Below are 16165 nucleotides of genomic sequence, written 5' to 3' on the forward strand. Positions count from 1 at the left end.
GAACCACTGCACTAAGTCTATGGCAGGCACAGCTTCTCTTGAGGGGTGGAGGGAGGGCACAGCTGCATCTTCATCTCATCAGGAGCCACAGATCACTGTCCTTTGCCTGAGGGCTACAATGGGCAACCAAGGGCAGGGAGAGGCCTTAGATCCAAGCTCCTCCAGAATCATAGAATATCCTGAGTTGGAAGGGAACTACAGGGATCTTGGAATCCAGCTCCTAGAACTCCAGCAGCTCAGTGCTGTGCCCACTGCCCTGGGGAGCCTGTTCTATGCCCATTGCCCTCTGGTGAAGAACCTTTCCCTAACACACATGGGCGCTTTATGTCCTTTTTGTACTGTGCCACTCCAAACTGCACCCAGTGCAGGAGATGAGGCTATACAGCTCAGAGCAGAGAGGGACAACTCCTTCCCTTGCCTGGTGGCATTGTGGTGAGAAAGAAGACTGCAACTTTCCTCCTCACAAAAAAAAAAAAAAAAAAAAAAAAAAAAAAAAAAAAAAAAGAACCAACTATGAGGAGGGCCAAAGTCAAGAAAGTTGAATAGATCCTGAAAATGAGAAAATATGCATATTACTTCATGCTGGACAAATGTAGGAAAGTGAGAATTTCTCTCACGAGCCCTCCAGAGCCTGGCTGTAGCCTTCCAGGGCCAGGACATAAGGAGTCCCCATCCAGCTCCTGCTGGCCGCAGTCCTAGGGCCTTGTGAGGGACACCATGGCTTCTCCTTCCTCTCCCAGGTGCTGGAGGCTGCAGTCCTGCCAGACTAGGAACCACCTTTGGTTGCGTGAGGATCTAAGGGAAGAGGCTCAAGAACAACACATTTCTCTGAGGAAAAACTCTCACCAGAAGGACTTGGGGAGGGGCCTGCTTGGACAATACAAGCATGGACACAACCTTTCTGGCTGATGAGGGCTAGATGACAGTGTCCAGCAAATAACTATTTAAAACTCAATTTATTAACCCATTTATTTTACCTTTTTTTGTTTGTTTGTTTGTTTTCCCCAGTAAAAATTTTCACCTATCATCCTTTTTTTCCCCCCATTTGCCACTGTTGAAGAAAAGGAAGAAAGGCTGGAAAGGGGGCGGAGGGGGAGGGAGGGAGAGGAACGGGAAAAAAAAGAAGGAAAGAAACAAAAAAAGACAAAAGGAAGAGGAAAATCCAAGACATTTTGTCTTCTTTTATTAAAAAAAAAAAAAAAGAGATGCTTTTCCTGATTTGAGAGGGTTGGAAGGGGGAATGAACTTCTAATGAAAAATAAAACAACCGTATCCCCCAGAAAGGTAAAAAATAACTGGCAATTAGGTGCTTTACAAATGTCTTTCTTCACTTCTATATACAGTATTTTTCCTCTGACTGGGAGGAGCAGCAGAGAATGGCCATTTGGTAACTTCCCTTGGAGTTCAGCTTCAAATGCACTATGTTTTGACGTCTTATCAACAACTACACAAAAACAAAATCACTCCCTCCTTTCCATGCCACCCCTTCTGATGGTACATATGCACCGTGGTGGCTTTTCTTCAGACACCCAACACAGTGTGGGCATCTTCCAGGGGCTGATAAAGACCTCTCAGATGCTTAGTATGTGTGCAGCAATGCCTGAGATGTTTGTGTGGGTTCAACAGACCATTGGCTGATCTCTAACCATGTCTGCGTGCAGGGGGGTTTATAGCAGCAAATAATCATTGGTGGTATTTTCCCCCTCTACCCCACCTGGGTGTGCTTGGGTCACAAGGATCTTTCCCTTAAATTTTCTGCAGTTCTGTCAATCCCATCCAAAGTGTCTGGATGGACTCCCTGATCCTGGATGTTCTGTAATTTCTTTCAGTGATGACAGCAGTTCCTCCTCCGACTTTGTTAAAATATGCTGCTTCCTGACAGGGCTGGGACACTGCCGTCAGATTATACATAAGCAACAGATAAACCAGTTCATATAGTGTTTATTTGCAGTAACACAGCTCCACACCTGCGTTCAAAACTGCAAGGTGATTTGTTTCTATCTAGGATTACTGCAGTGTTTTCAGAATACCCCAGGAAAGGGAGCAGCCACACCTCCACTGCTTCTCCGGCAGCAAGACGCTATCTTACACCTTAAAGGAATGGCAACAGGAGCCAAGGGGTTGAACATCCTACCAAGGCTCACACAAGAAGCCCCTGTTAACTGAGTCTGGATGCCACGACACAGTCCTGCTACTGAACTTGCGTTGACTGGAGAAAGCGAATTTCCTCTTCAAAACCAATGCCACCATTCTGATGGTGGTTGCCACCAAAACCAGTCCCCCCGTGCACAGCCCTCCTTTGGGGCTGATGGAGAGCAAGCACTCATGGACACCTGGGGGTGGTGACTTCACCACATGACCAGGCTGAGCCACCACTGCATCGCCACGTGCCTTGGCCTTGCAGTGTTGGCCACCAGGAGCTGTTGTTCCAGCCACACTCAGGGACCCGCTGTAGAGGGCGGCTCACTCAGCCAAACTGTGAGCAGTACTGCTAGCCAGGAGGGGAAAAACACCAAAATGTTTACCATGAGGCAGGGCTGCAAGAGTCTGGATTTTAAGCTCTTCCCAAGACCATTGCAGCAACACAATATTTAGCTCCTTAATAAATAAAATAAAATAAATGGTGCCTTCTGTGGTGCTGCAGTGCTTCATAGTGAAGAACAAGGCTTGCCAGCTGTCTGTACCTTCTACAGCAAATCATCTCCGATTAAATGAAAATATCCCAGAGAGGTACAAATCCTGATGTTTGACTTTCAGTGTTCATTTCACCAAGAATTTTTAGATTTTAAAGGAAAGGAAATTAAACGGGGAAAAAAAATCCCCTATGCTAATTCACCAGTTAAACTCACGTAAGACTGCAAGAGATAAGGTTCCCATAGCAATTGGAAAAGGTACTGCACTGCACAGATGAGACCTGATTTCCCCACTTTCTTTCAGAGCTGGCAGTTTATCTCCACACAGCACGGGGATGAGCAATTACTCGGAAGGAGGAACAAGGGAAAGGAGCCTGTGGCACCTGCGATTCTCTTTAATGGTAGTTCTCCTGCGTGCTGCGATATGGCACTATTGCAAGGCAGACCCAAAGCCAGTGTGCGTTCCCTGGACCGTGGTAAATGGTCTGGGGAGATATTGCTGCTGGCTTTTGTGAAATCTCAATAGGCATTCAGGTAGGCTTTGTCACTGAGTGTTCGGGCCACACGTGTGCCATAACAGCCTCTGCGAGACAGAGCTGTGTGGCTCCAAACGTTGCATCCCCACGACATCCCTCCCAGCCATCGCACTGCAATCACGACCACCCTGGCAACAGGGAATGTTTAATTTGACACAGTCTGCTGCCAATGAAGTCATCTTAGCTATTAATTATCCCTTTATCACTTCTGAGCTTATGATTATTGTGCCCGATTGTGCCTGCCATGTCCCCTGAGCAGTTACTGGCAGCAGAGCGGAGGCAGCACAATCCTTCTCCCACTCTTGCCCCAAAGCTACTCTGCAGTACAGAAACAGGCCCATCAACTCCTTCATTAATTCCTCCATAAAATGCCCCAGCAGTGCAGTTAAATTTGTGGGCGTGCAGTCCCCAGGGTCCCATTTCTCTTTGCTGTGCTGCAGCTCGTTTTTAACCAACCTGCTCTGGGACTTCACCTTCACTCCACAATTTCTCTGAGAGGATCACCAGAGATTCATCTGCTTCACTCTCGAATACATGTTCACTGGCCAGTGTGGGTCTGACTGGGAGCACACCTCTGGGATAGTTACCTCCTTTCCACCCAGGGCCTGCTGTGAGATTCAGCATCACTGTGTTTGCACCCAGTGCCCTGTCACTCTTCCTGTTCTGAAGCCATCACTACTAACACTGCAGCCTGCGATACCTTACTGGCACCCTCTCCCTTGGATGTAGGTGACGTAGCAATACACTTCCCTTTGTCATCCTCATGTTTCTTATGTACTTCTGAACCAGCTCGCTTATTTCCTGTGCTAACACCCCACTGTTTGTGTCTTTGCATCCCTAACTTTGCTCCTGTACACCTTTATTCTCTGCTCTCTCTCACCACTGTGGTTTCCTTTCCTTCTCCCAACACAACTGATGGGTTTTTTTTATGGGTGAGAGTGTGTGGGGCAGGGGGGGTTAGCTCTTTTTTTTGTTACTATACTTCATTTTATGCATTTCTTTCCCTCTCCATCAGTGTCAGTTCTGAGGACCCCTCTGACAGCTGGATGGAGTCAGGGGTGTCCCACGTGAAGGAGAGAAGGGAAGAGTCCAGGAAAAGAAACCACTTCAGGAAGGAGAGAGCAAATCAACTCAAGAGTACAAAGGCGATATCTTCAGTGCCTTAGAAATGAGTTTCCCTCTCTGTGATGCTGAGCATCTCCTGGACAGGAGGGGACTGCTCCTTGAGCTTCTGTTCGGACAGAGCCACCACGTGCTTCCTGGGCTGTGGCAGATCCTCTGCTGGGGAAATCAGCTGCGCGAGCCGCTGCGGAGAGGAAGTCTTTGTTAATTAAGCTGATAAACAAACCGGCACCCAATAGTGATCTACAACCATTGCTGGGGGCAAAGGCATCTGTAGAGCTGATGCTCACAGCTTCACGCTCCTCTCCTGCTGGATGGCTGTGGAAGGGAGTGAAGCAGGGCAGGCTCACTTCAGCTGCTCTCAGAGACAGTTACTCCATCCCTAGGCTCAGATTTGTGCTGTGGTCTGACAACCTGACATACACAGCTCCCCACAGACATATTTCTGGGGGGAAAGATGCTAGAGATTCACCCCACGGACACTTTCTGAGGCCATAGAAAGAAAACAGGGTAAAGTCCAATTACTCTTTTCCTTATGCCAAGTAGCCATGCTTCCTGAAAAGTGTCATGGGGGCTGTGCAGCCTCTCATATGTCCTGACTGTTGGGAAGTGCTGGGCACCTTCTGTCCTGGTGGGAGGCAGGCTGGCAGGTGATACCTCCCTCGGTGATGTTCTCAGTCCCTCACCAGAGTGACACAGGGCCAGGGGGCTCCTACCCACAGCTCCCCTCTGGTGTGCCATGTCCCAGCTCAGTCACAGCTGTTGTTCTTTCACGAGCTGTTCAGGCCACGGCACGCTCCTCCCTTACACAGCATACCACAGCAGAGCAGACAACTCATCCATGACTCGTTTGATTAATTTCAGTGCTTCTGCTCGCTGTGAAATGCCTGCCAGGATGCAGGATTTCACTCATTTATTCAAAAGCGTTTGCCCCATGATTTGTGAAACCAGCCTTGGCCTGAAGCTTCTCTGTGAGCTACTCACTGCAGGTTTTCAGTGCTGGGGACTTGAGCCATCTTAATCAGACACATTAAGCAACAACATTTGTGTTTCTTGATCAGTCAAGTGGAGCAAGAGGAATCGGTTTGTTGCAGCAACTGATCATAATTGCCAATTAAGAGCTCGCTTTCAGTGAACGGCTTGCAATATTCAGTTAAAAGGCACTGTACCTGGAAGCAGCTGTGTCAGGAAATTAATTCATTACATTTATGGGGCGTGACTGGAAAAATGGAACAGGTATATTTTGAGAAAACTTGTTTACAAAACAGAAGCAAATATTCTAGGAGATTTCATCTGGTTGGCTTTGATTCTCCCCTAAATCAGCCCAGGCCTGGCAGCCGGCTCCTTCTTGCATGCCACAAGCACCCGTTTGGAAATTTCTTCATAATAATATAACTGAGAGGTCCTTGAAAATTACAGATAATATAACCTAAACCAGGGCAAATAGAAAACGCTGCAGTCTGAAATTGGCTGAAGCAATCTCTTGGATGTGCTGTAAAATAAGCATTAGCACCACTTACAGCAGCATTCTAGTCCAAGGACTCAAAGAACTTTGCAACAAGTGAGGCATCTTGCCTGTTCAGCAAGCAGGACATTTAGGGAATCACTTCACAGACAGCCCTGAGTTCTCATAAGGGCATGTGAAGCCTCTGAGCTGTCAGGAGTCAGATGCAGTGTCAGCCATCCAGACCCTCTTCAAACTGGCCATGGGATAGGAAAGGTGCATGGCTGCTAAGTGGTCTGAAGCACAAGATAGGGCTAGGAGAGCTCAGATTCCAGATCTGAACTTGGAGCAAACCATACCACAGCAACTTGCCATAAGATTCATTTATAGTCTCTTGCACTGAGAGGGGTACCTTTCCAAATTGAAATAGCTAGGGAAGTTGAAGGGTTTAAAGGTTAAGGTGCCTTTCCTTAAATCTGTGTTCAGTGGTGAAGAGAAATTGCAGTTTATCTTCCACTAAGCCATTTTATCAAGAGGTATAGCAGCCAGCTCCCTCCCGACCTTGTCACCTCTTCATGGCCACCAATGGCAATCAGCATCATGGCTAAGGCAGCCAAAAGGGAGATATTTAATAGGACTATATTCCTCCTTCACCTCCTCGCCTGCATGGTTTATGCCCCTCTCACTCTTTCACTGAACTTTCATCACCACTTTCCCCATCTGGGAATTTCACTTGAAATTCTTCTGAGCCTGAGATAGGCATTAGCCAGCTCTGCCACAGCTTCATAGACAGCGGTCCCATGATGAGGCCTAGAGGCCTACAGTTAGACGAGTACAGGCTCGGCCATGGTAGACCTTTGTAGGTCTGTGAGCATCTCCTCTTTAATAGTCAAATGCAGTTTCTTCAAAGAAAATAACACAATCAAAAAAGGGGGAGCAGGGGTAAGGGACATGAAAAAAAAAAAAAGGTAAAACAGATCTTGATTTTGTACCTGATTTGCACTGGCACAAGTCAGTAAAGGAAGAGAAGGAAAAGATGGTGTTACGCCATCTTTACTAACATCATCAACAAGTCAAACCAGGCAGCATGTGGCTTCAGATAGCACACACTGAGAGGACCTCTGTCATTCAGTGGAGCCAACATTAGAGGTTTTCTGTCCATACCTGTCTATGCACTGCACCATGAATGGTGGCACCATATCTCATGGAAAACCCTGGAGAGCTGATGATCAAATGGAAAGCTGTGCTGAGACCCTCCAAGCCCTACATGTTATCAACAATAGCTGTAGGGCATTCTGGGGAAAAGGCACTCACACTTCTCCTTGCCTTCTCAGAGGAAAAATGTGTGATGTGTATCTTCCCCAGGGCCCTTCCCACGAGCTGTCATGGGGAAGCAGCAGCAATTCACCCAGTGACCACAATCTCAATACCTGCTTCAGGGATCCCTTGGTCCTCAGGAGGATGAAGATGATGTAGAGAGGAATGCAGACCATGGAGGAGAGTGCCATCAGCCAGCCCAGCACGTAGCCCCAGGGTGGGTACACGTAAGAATTGTTGTATTTCAAGGGTGCGTACTTGATTAGGGAGAACAAGAAGACAGCCTGGGGAAAACAGAACACAAACATAGACAGGGCATAGGGAGCAGAGGGAGTCAGGCAGTTCAGCCCTGCACGTGCCAGCTGGGTGGCAATGAGTGTGCTATTGTGCATGAGCTAGCATGGCTACTGCTCACTGCAGCAAGCCAGAGCTTGATGTATGCTGACTGAGTGCAGTTATCTCAGCCAGGTCCAGGCTTCTCTGTAGGTTCCCTATGGGTTCAACCTAAGCAAAATTGGCAGCAGATTTGAGGATCTGGGAACACAGAGACAGAAATTTAGTCATACTGAGGTCAGAAACTGCTGCTGCCCTTCTCAGAAGCCTTTCAGAAGTACCAGGCACAGATTTATCCATCTTGGGGGTCTCTAGCCACAGAACACTCAAATAATTTGGGTTGAATCAAACTTACTTTGAAAATTCCCCCAATATTCAATTCCTAGTGGACTCCAAGCACAGAGGAACAGAACTCTTATGTAAACTGTAGCTATATATCCTGTGTTTCCACTGATGTCAAAGGAAACAACTCACAAGATCAGACGTGGGATCAGAATTTGGCACAGAAAACTTCTAAATGTCAGTGAAGTAAGACTGGACATGAACTTGAAAGAGGCAGGAACTTGCCTGTTGAAGATTTTTGGTTGTTATTTTGTTTGTCTGTTTTGTTTTTAATACAGTTGTCTGAGTTGTTTTCAAAGAGATTTAATAACACAGAAAGCAAATGGCCATAGAAAGATCTTTCTGAGCCACGGGAGGTCACAGGAACATGGGCTGAAGCAAATTTTTCACAACATTGTAACACTCACCAGTCTTCTATTCAAAAGTAATTTGACCAAACCTCTTCAGACTTTTAGGATACATTTTCCTTTGCTTTGTGAATAAACAAGTGGCTTTTCAGGCTTAATTAATTTTGCAGGCAAAAGATAAGGCTTTACAAAGGAAACAAGTTGCCACCTCAGCTATGGACAAAGTTGTACTTCTCCACGGGAGCTTGATGAAATGACAGTAGCACCTTGAAGACAAATCAGCCTTTCCTGCAGAGAATGTGGGACCCAGAATAATATAGTATGCTGTCGTACCTGCACATACTTACCAAGCAGAGACCCGGGGTGAACACCAGCCAGCATATCTTGATCAAAGGCCATGGCCGATAACCAATCATGTCCTCAATGTTGTCGTAGAAGCGGTTGGCACCTTGGCCACCAGCCAGCACAGAGACAAAGTCAGAGGTGAGGAGGTAAGATCATTGCTGTTTCCTTCAATCACAACTCACATCAGATCCCATATTTCTTTATCCTCAGTGTTCCTTCCTGGCAAAAAATATGGCTACCCTAATAACAGCACGTGACAGACTTTTCTGGTATCCAGGATGCTCATCTGTGGCTAAATACATGCGGAGGCTTTTAATTTCAGCCATAACCTTCCAGAAAGCTTGACATAAAATAAACAACCTGTCCCTCAGACAGCAGCAGCTGTAAGTCAGAGAATGCAGCCCCTGGCATGAGGGGTATTTGGTTTACAGGTCAACAAGAGAAAGCTCTTGCAGGTGGAGCACATGGAAATGCATGAGCCCAAAGTGGATACTAAATCAGACTTTCTCTGGTAAAATAGGGCAACAGTATAAGACAAAAAACTGGAGATAACCTGCCCATAGAAAGGGTTACTATATTTGTCTTACTGAAGTTTTATCATAGCGCCGAGCTAATAAAGAATGGCTTCTGCCTTTTGGGTTGTTCATCCCATTGTGAACTCATTGCCGGGGTTCCTATCTGCAAATGAGCTCAGACCTCGCATTCCTTGCATCTTGACACCAGAAGGCTGGGCAAAAATTTATCCTAGAGGACTCGCCATACTACCAAGTGCTTAGGGTTTAATGTGCTTTGTGTTATGTTTTTCTGTCTTAGAACCAAGTCCCAAGATCTTATTTCATTTATGTGAATTCTACAAAAGCATATTAAGTGTGTTTTTCTTTTCTGTAATTCTTTGTGTTATTTTCTGTATCCCATGACTAACGTTTGCAGGAAAGCTCCCTTAAAACCAGCTTTTGAAGCATTTAGGAAAGAGGGATGGGGAGGAGCACGTTCTTTGAATACCTCATGGTTCCCATCTTGAGTTGGCAAGTTAACAAGTAGCCTCCAGCAAAAACAAGCTGCGCATATCAAGGGACACACAGCCTTGTGTAGGAGCCCAGCCTACATCAGAAAACAGAACCCTAAAACTTCCAAGCTACAAATCCCATGAGGCTTCAGATAACATTTCTGAAAATATATTGGGGATGAAGGGGAGATAATATAGAAATACGTTCTGCCACAAAGCCAAAATCTTCCATGGGGTAGGAAAAAAAAGCAGAGTGAGATAAATGATATGGCTGCAGCATAGTGCAGTCTCTTATACCGTACAGTGTTTCCACAGAAACACACCACGATGTCAGATATACGATGGATTAATTAATTCACACTGACGGCTGAAGTCAGTTTCACTGCAAATTTTGGATCTAGGATCTAGTGAGAGACGTAGTGATTAAAGAAACACAAAGATGCCAGGCCAAAAGAAAGACACAACACACGTCTATTCTCTGTGAAGGAAACAACACAAACCTTACACTGTTAGTTACAGCATGAGTCCACCTGTCTCCATCCCTATTCTCTTCAGTATTCCCATCAGATCCTGTGTTTCCAGGACCTCTATGGCAAACAGTAGGGTGATGTGGTGAAACACAATGGACACTAATGTAAACAGCCTCAGAAAGTACGTGAATGTGAGCTTTTACATGTTCTGCATTTCACAGGATATGGAAAAGCAATCAGGCTAAAGAAATCATCAGTTCAATCACTCAGCGTTGGCTTTTTGTGCAGCTTAGAAGCTAGAGGATTTGTGCAGTCCCCCTTCCTTCCCAGAACATAAGAAGGATTGGATAGATTTAATGCAGGGAATGCCTTGAAGACCTCCCCAAAGAGACTGTTGTTGGAAAGAACAAGGAGATTTACTGCTGTACCCAGTATCCCAAGACAAAGGAGCTGCTACACAGGCTCAGGGCAGTTGTCCATACATGCCAGTATCATATACTTTGAAAGCATATGTTTTCGAAGATGCTACATCCTTTCCTGAGAAATCATTTTATTTTACTACGTAAATGCATGGGAATAAATCTCATATAAATCCAACTAGAGATTAGCTTATGTCCTTATGTCTTGTCCTTATAGAGCCCTTCTCAATCTAAGTAGCTTATAACAACTGCAAGTAATACCCCAACTGAAAGGGACAAAGATTTTTCTTTTCTTCCACACCCAGAAACAGTGAGTTTCACAGATGAAGCATATAGTCCAGGGAATATTTCTCAATATGTCCTGGTTTCAGCTGAGCTAGAGTTAATTTTCTTCCTAGTGGTTGGTATAGTGCTGTGTTTTGGATTGTGGATGAGAATAATGATAACGCGCTGATGTTTTAGTTGTCACTGAGAAGTGCTGCACAGAGCCAAGGACACGTCTGCTTCTGGTGCTGCCCTGCCAGTGAGGAAACAGAGGGGGCAGAAGGAGCTGGGTGGGGGCAGAACCAGGACAGCTGACCCAGACCGGCCAAAGGGACACCCTGTACCATGTGGTGTCATGTTGAACAACAAAATGGGGAAGAATTGGCTAGGAGGACAGCTGCTGCTCAGGGAATGGGTTGCACATCAGTCAGTGGGTGGTGAGAATTGCACTGTGCATTACTTGCTTTGTATATAATTATTATTATTTATATTCTCTTATTTTTCTGTCTGATTAAACTGCCTTTATCTCAACCTACAAGTTCCACTTTTTTCCATTTCTATCCCACATCCCCTGGGTGAGGGGAGAGGGTGATCAAACAGCTGCATGGCGCTGAGTTGTCTGCCAGTTTAAACCACAAAACAGTACAGCCCGTTTAAACTGTTAGTGTGGAGCCTATGACAAAACCCTCCCTTTTAAATCTTTTCTCCCAGGCTGCATTTATTTGCATTCATCTGTACTGAATTTCATCCACAGGAAGTCAGTACATGATGACCTTGGTGCCACGCCACAGCTCTGAGCTTGTGTCTGCTCTCTTGCTGTCCCAAACCTGCAATGCCCACACTTGTGCCAAGCTCATGCAAAATGCTAGCAGGAGATTTGCTGGGGCACTGCAGGAACTGTGTGCCATTTGGGTACCAGGTGCTTTCAAAGAGCCTTTGCCATCCATAAATAACAATGTGAGGTTGCCTGTAGCAGGTGCATCCAAGAGGATAAAGCAAACCCAGCTAGTGCAGCCTGATGGGCAGGATCCAGCCAGGAGGAGCCCGCTGCTGCTGCTGGTAGACCCACTGCATGTGAGCAAGAGAGGAAGATTTATACCAGCTCAACACAGATTCACCCTGCAGCCACCCACAGGTGCCTGCTGGCATCAGTTTGCTTTAGCTTTGTAAACAGTTCTAATGGTTTCAGCCCCAGCTCTCATGCAGTGATGGAGGCACACGCTTTCTCCTGCAACAGCTTATCCTAATGTGCATGCTGTGACTGCCTGAAAAACTGGAAAACATCACTCCCATACCATGTTTCTGCGGCATCATGCTGCGACCCCAGTGCACAAGAAGAGTACCCACTTATACGAGGGCTGTGTCGCCAAAAATGGAAGGGGCACAGGTGGGGGAAGAAACCAAATCGCCTCTGTCCCTCCCTGCAGCAAACAGGGTTGGCAGGTGGGATGCTGTGAGGTCCTTGTGCAGGCAGAGAGAGGTACGTGAGGAAAGCCTTAGATCTGAGCAAGAGCATCTGCCTGTCAGCAGAGGGAAGCTGCCAAGTGGTGGGCGGCTGGCGTATGTGCTGGGAGAGGGGAAACTCAGAGCGTGTATTTGTGTTAGCAAAAACGCTGTAATTCTTCACAGTGTAAGCAAGTGGCTTGGTCCTGCCAAATCTCAGGCTGGGAAAAAAGCAGTAGCTGGCACTAGGCACATCTTTTCCACTAAGATGGCCTGTCTCAGCCTACTGACTGTATTTCAGCCCAGAGTCAGACCCACGGAATGGCTATTTGCCATGAGGAGCAGGGCAGAAGGAGGGAAGAATAGGCAAACTGTGATGTAAATATAACGTAGATCAGGGTGGCGACAGTGAAGTCCTGTTATGCATGGATGGAAATCTCCTTCTCCTTAGAGATCTCACAGGGAACTGCAGAAGTTGATTAAATTCAAATCTGGCCAGTGTCAGGCACTGTAAGCTCTCAGATGAGTTTCCCTCCCAGGATATCTCTCTAGAGTAAGTCTCTCCTACAGACACACATTTCTTGCATCCCTGGAAGGTTAAACACAAGCAGCAGAACCTGCTCCCATTTCAGTAAGAGAGAAGTCCTTCCAGATTAGAAATTGGTTCGATTTGTATGAGTGTTTGGAGAACATGAGAACATCTTTATCAGCAAGTGCACTGCAGCCATGGCAAGCTCTGTAAAACCACACGTACCAAAGAAAGCAAATGGGGACTGACTGTTCTCCTATCTCTTCTGAAGTAAGATCTGTAGGGCAGAAAAAAGGAACTGGAAGATGGCAGGTTCAAAACAAGCAAAAGACTGTGATTCCTCATACCACAACAGACCAAGCTGTGGAACTATTTGCTGGAGGGCTTTTGGATGATAAATGCCTATATGAGCCAACTTGAAAAAAACACAGAAGATAAATAGATTTTACTTTTGGCTCTGGAAATCCTTGAGCTACAAGTTTTTAGAAGTTGGAAGAATATTCAAAGAAAATATCATTGCCAACTTACCCCCTATACTCCTCCCTAAGCATCTACTGCTAGCCATTAAAATATATATATATATATGCATGAAGTTCATGCCTGCAGTGTTTTCCTTAGGTTGATCAGGGCACACTGCCTGGTGCAGCAAGGAGCCAGCAGGTGCTGTTTCTGGGGATGCTGTCAGTTTGGTCTCATCTGGCGTCTATATCACTTTGTGATATCCTTGAAGATGCTGGACTGCCATATCAAGGAACACGTGGATGTGGCACTGAGGGGCATGGGTTAGTGGGAATGGTGGTGATGGGCTGATGTTTGGACTAGGTGACCTTGGAGGTCTTTTCCAACCTTAATGATTCTGTGATTCTATTATGACAAGGACAGGAAGCCTCTGTTCCATAACACACAAAACTAACCCCTTCTCCTGGAAACCACCAGCCTCAATATGTATTTCAGTGAGGTGGACAGCAGCCTGTTGGGCTCAGGCATTGCTCAGCATGCAGAGACCTTACATGGGATACCACTGGATTTTCTGCTTACTGCACACCAACAAGTAGCTGGTTTCCTTCTGGTAGTTCATTGAGCTCAGCCTAATTCTGCTCCTGCATGGTTTGGTTACAGTTCTCACTATGTGCCAAGGCAGTCCCATCCATTTCTTTTAAGACTGTCATCACAGCCCGTGAAAAATATAAACCATGTGCCATCATCTCACAAGTGGCACACAGCAAGTCTGTATCCCAGCACTTTATGTGAAACAAATTGGCAGGATTAAACCAAAGGCATAGGGTACAGACTGAAACAGAGAGTCTGATGAACAACAGCCACTCCTCCGTGGCTGGTTTTCTAACCCATAGGAGGAATGAAAAGAGCAGCAAGGTAACACAAGATGAGGAAGCTTCAGAGATGGAAAAGTCATTTGTACTCTAAACGTGGAGCAGTTAAAAAATGTTGTGAGGAAACACACTGGAAACCAGACAAGAAAGAGGGTAATTACAGCATTTCCTTGCTTCCTAAGGGAGTGGTGGATCTTTTCCATCCACCTCTACTTTTCCACCCCCAGCCCTAGCCTTGAGAAGCAGCAGCACAGATTTTTGTCCTCTACTTACCGTAAACCCATCCTACACAGATGACCTCAAAAATGGCCAGGAATAGCAGGCACGTGCCACTAGCAGCATAGTAATCAAACAGCTGGAAGATGTACATCCCACCCTGTAACAGAGATAGAGAAGAGGGAGTCATGGCAGGTTCTATGTCCACAGGAGCACTTTATTATTGGTCTGGGTTTGTTTCTTAATCACCCAGCAAGTTTCTAGCATTGCTTCAAAACGCCATGGCAGTGAAAATCTCTGCATCTAAGAAATCAGGATCCTGATTGCCAGGATATCTAGATGATACCCTGTTTTGTCTGCATCCATATTTACATATTTCTCAAGGTTCATACCCCATGATGGCAGGCACATTACTTCCTGCTGCCCCTACCTCTGGGTTGAGCCCTGTCTATCTATCTACTTGCCATCGGCTAGCTCTACAATTCAGTCTTCCCTCATATTTTCATGTGTTTTTCCAAAGAGAAAGCCAGGCCAACAGAAGTCAAGCAGATGCTTTTCAAGGGTGCTGAAGGACTCTAGCCACTGACAGAGGAGTGGAATCTCTTCATCCCAGCACATACAGTGCTGTGTTCTGCAATGATGGGTGTAGATGCCTCCACGCAGAGGGCATACCAAATCCATGGAATTCCTGAATTCGTTTTCCCACAGTCAAAGCTCTCTTGATCACATGCATAGCATTGCATCAACACAACTCTGCTGATTCTGGTCCAGAGACAACAGGCTCTCCCTTGGCTCAGGCAAGGTGATGCTGCACTCATTACCCCATCCTTCCCTCCTGCCACCCTGCTTCTCATGCAAAGCAGCCAGCAAATGATCACTGCCCTTAGAACAGCTTCTGAATATGCAGCTCAGCTTGTTTGAGCGAGGTGGTATTTGCATAAAGCAGCCTTACCAAGCTGCAGGGCTGTCTCTGTGGCTCCTAGCAGGTGCAGGAGCCACACACCATCAGCAACTCTGGCTGCTGAGAGACACCTGCTAATGCACTGGAAGTGTAGGACAAACAAAAGCATCAAAGACAAGCTACCTCTAAGTGCTCCTCTGGAGCAGTCATGCAGGGTTTCTGGTGCGTGGTTGTAGTACATCCTCTTACCTCAGTGACCAGCAGTAAGCCCAGCAGGTAGCATATCACTGCAATGGCCAGGATCAGCAGCTCCCGACGTCCCTTCTTTCGAAACACTCCCGGGAACATGTCAATAAGAGCTGTCACCATGCTTTCCACACAGACAAACTGCAGGAGAACACAGGGTACAAAGTCTAATATCTCCCCTTCCCCAAGAACATGCTCACTGTCCTTTTTTCTTCAAGTCTTTGAGACTTTTCCCAAGACAGCCAGGCCAGCTTGAAGGAGAACAATCAACAAGGTGAGGCAAGAGGGGACCTTGATTCAGGGAATGAAGAGAAATGGAGATCCAGAGGTTTAGGTGCTACAGAGTAGAGCCTGAACAGGATGCCCTGCTTGGCAGCCAGGCCAGGACACCCCCTCTCCCCTTGAGCCAGCATACCAGGGTTTCACACTGCTCTTCTGGGTTTTCCCCCTGGAGTACTGCAGGGTAAGAGGTCGATGCAAGACCATTCCCCCTTGCAGCTGGAGATGTGCTGGGACACCCTCACCTACATGTGAGGATAAGGATGCCAAACAGAGATGCCACCACACATACTCATTGGCCTCTCTTCAGCCCATGCTGTGAGTACCCATAGTGTGAAAGAGCTGTGGACAGTGTGCAGAATGTATTTGAGGGACCAGCAAAGCATACAACCACCTAATCCTTTCCCACAGGCATGAGGAGGTGCTCAGAGTGGTAACAGGCACTTAGGAGTTGGAGAAGGAGGGTTAGTTTGCTGTACCTGGCTGTCCAGTCCCAAGAAGATCAGCATGAGGAAGAAGAGGCAGGACCAAAGCTGAGACACGGGCATCATTGTTACTGCTGTTGGGTATGCTATGAAAGCCAGGCCAGGACCTGCCAACAGACAGCAGCATCACCACATCTGAAAGCACTGGTCCTGCAGA

The 16165-nt window shown here is 46.6% G+C and overlaps 1 protein-coding gene across 2 annotated transcripts in view; it reads right to left on the reverse strand.

The window, feature by feature from the left end:
* Nucleotides 1-1169: 1169 nt before the first annotated feature.
* Nucleotides 1170-16165, reverse strand: part of SLC6A12 (solute carrier family 6 member 12) — a 38085-nt gene continuing 23089 nt past the window's right edge. For both annotated transcript variants that reach the window (XM_046901482.1, XM_416378.8), the window contains exons 10-15: nt 16003-16115; nt 15248-15385; nt 14155-14257; nt 8422-8522; nt 7166-7336; nt 1170-4475 (exon numbers count right to left, since the gene is read on the reverse strand). In XM_046901482.1, coding sequence (XP_046757438.1) covers nt 4332-4475; nt 7166-7336; nt 8422-8522; nt 14155-14257; nt 15248-15385; nt 16003-16115 — 770 coding nt within the window. In that variant the 3' untranslated portion in view covers nt 1170-4331. The remainder of the gene's footprint in view (nt 4476-7165; nt 7337-8421; nt 8523-14154; nt 14258-15247; nt 15386-16002; nt 16116-16165) is intronic.

This window comes from Gallus gallus, chromosome 1 (genome assembly GCF_016699485.2).
Source record: "Gallus gallus isolate bGalGal1 chromosome 1, bGalGal1.mat.broiler.GRCg7b, whole genome shotgun sequence".
Lineage (NCBI taxonomy): Eukaryota > Metazoa > Chordata > Aves > Galliformes > Phasianidae > Gallus > Gallus gallus.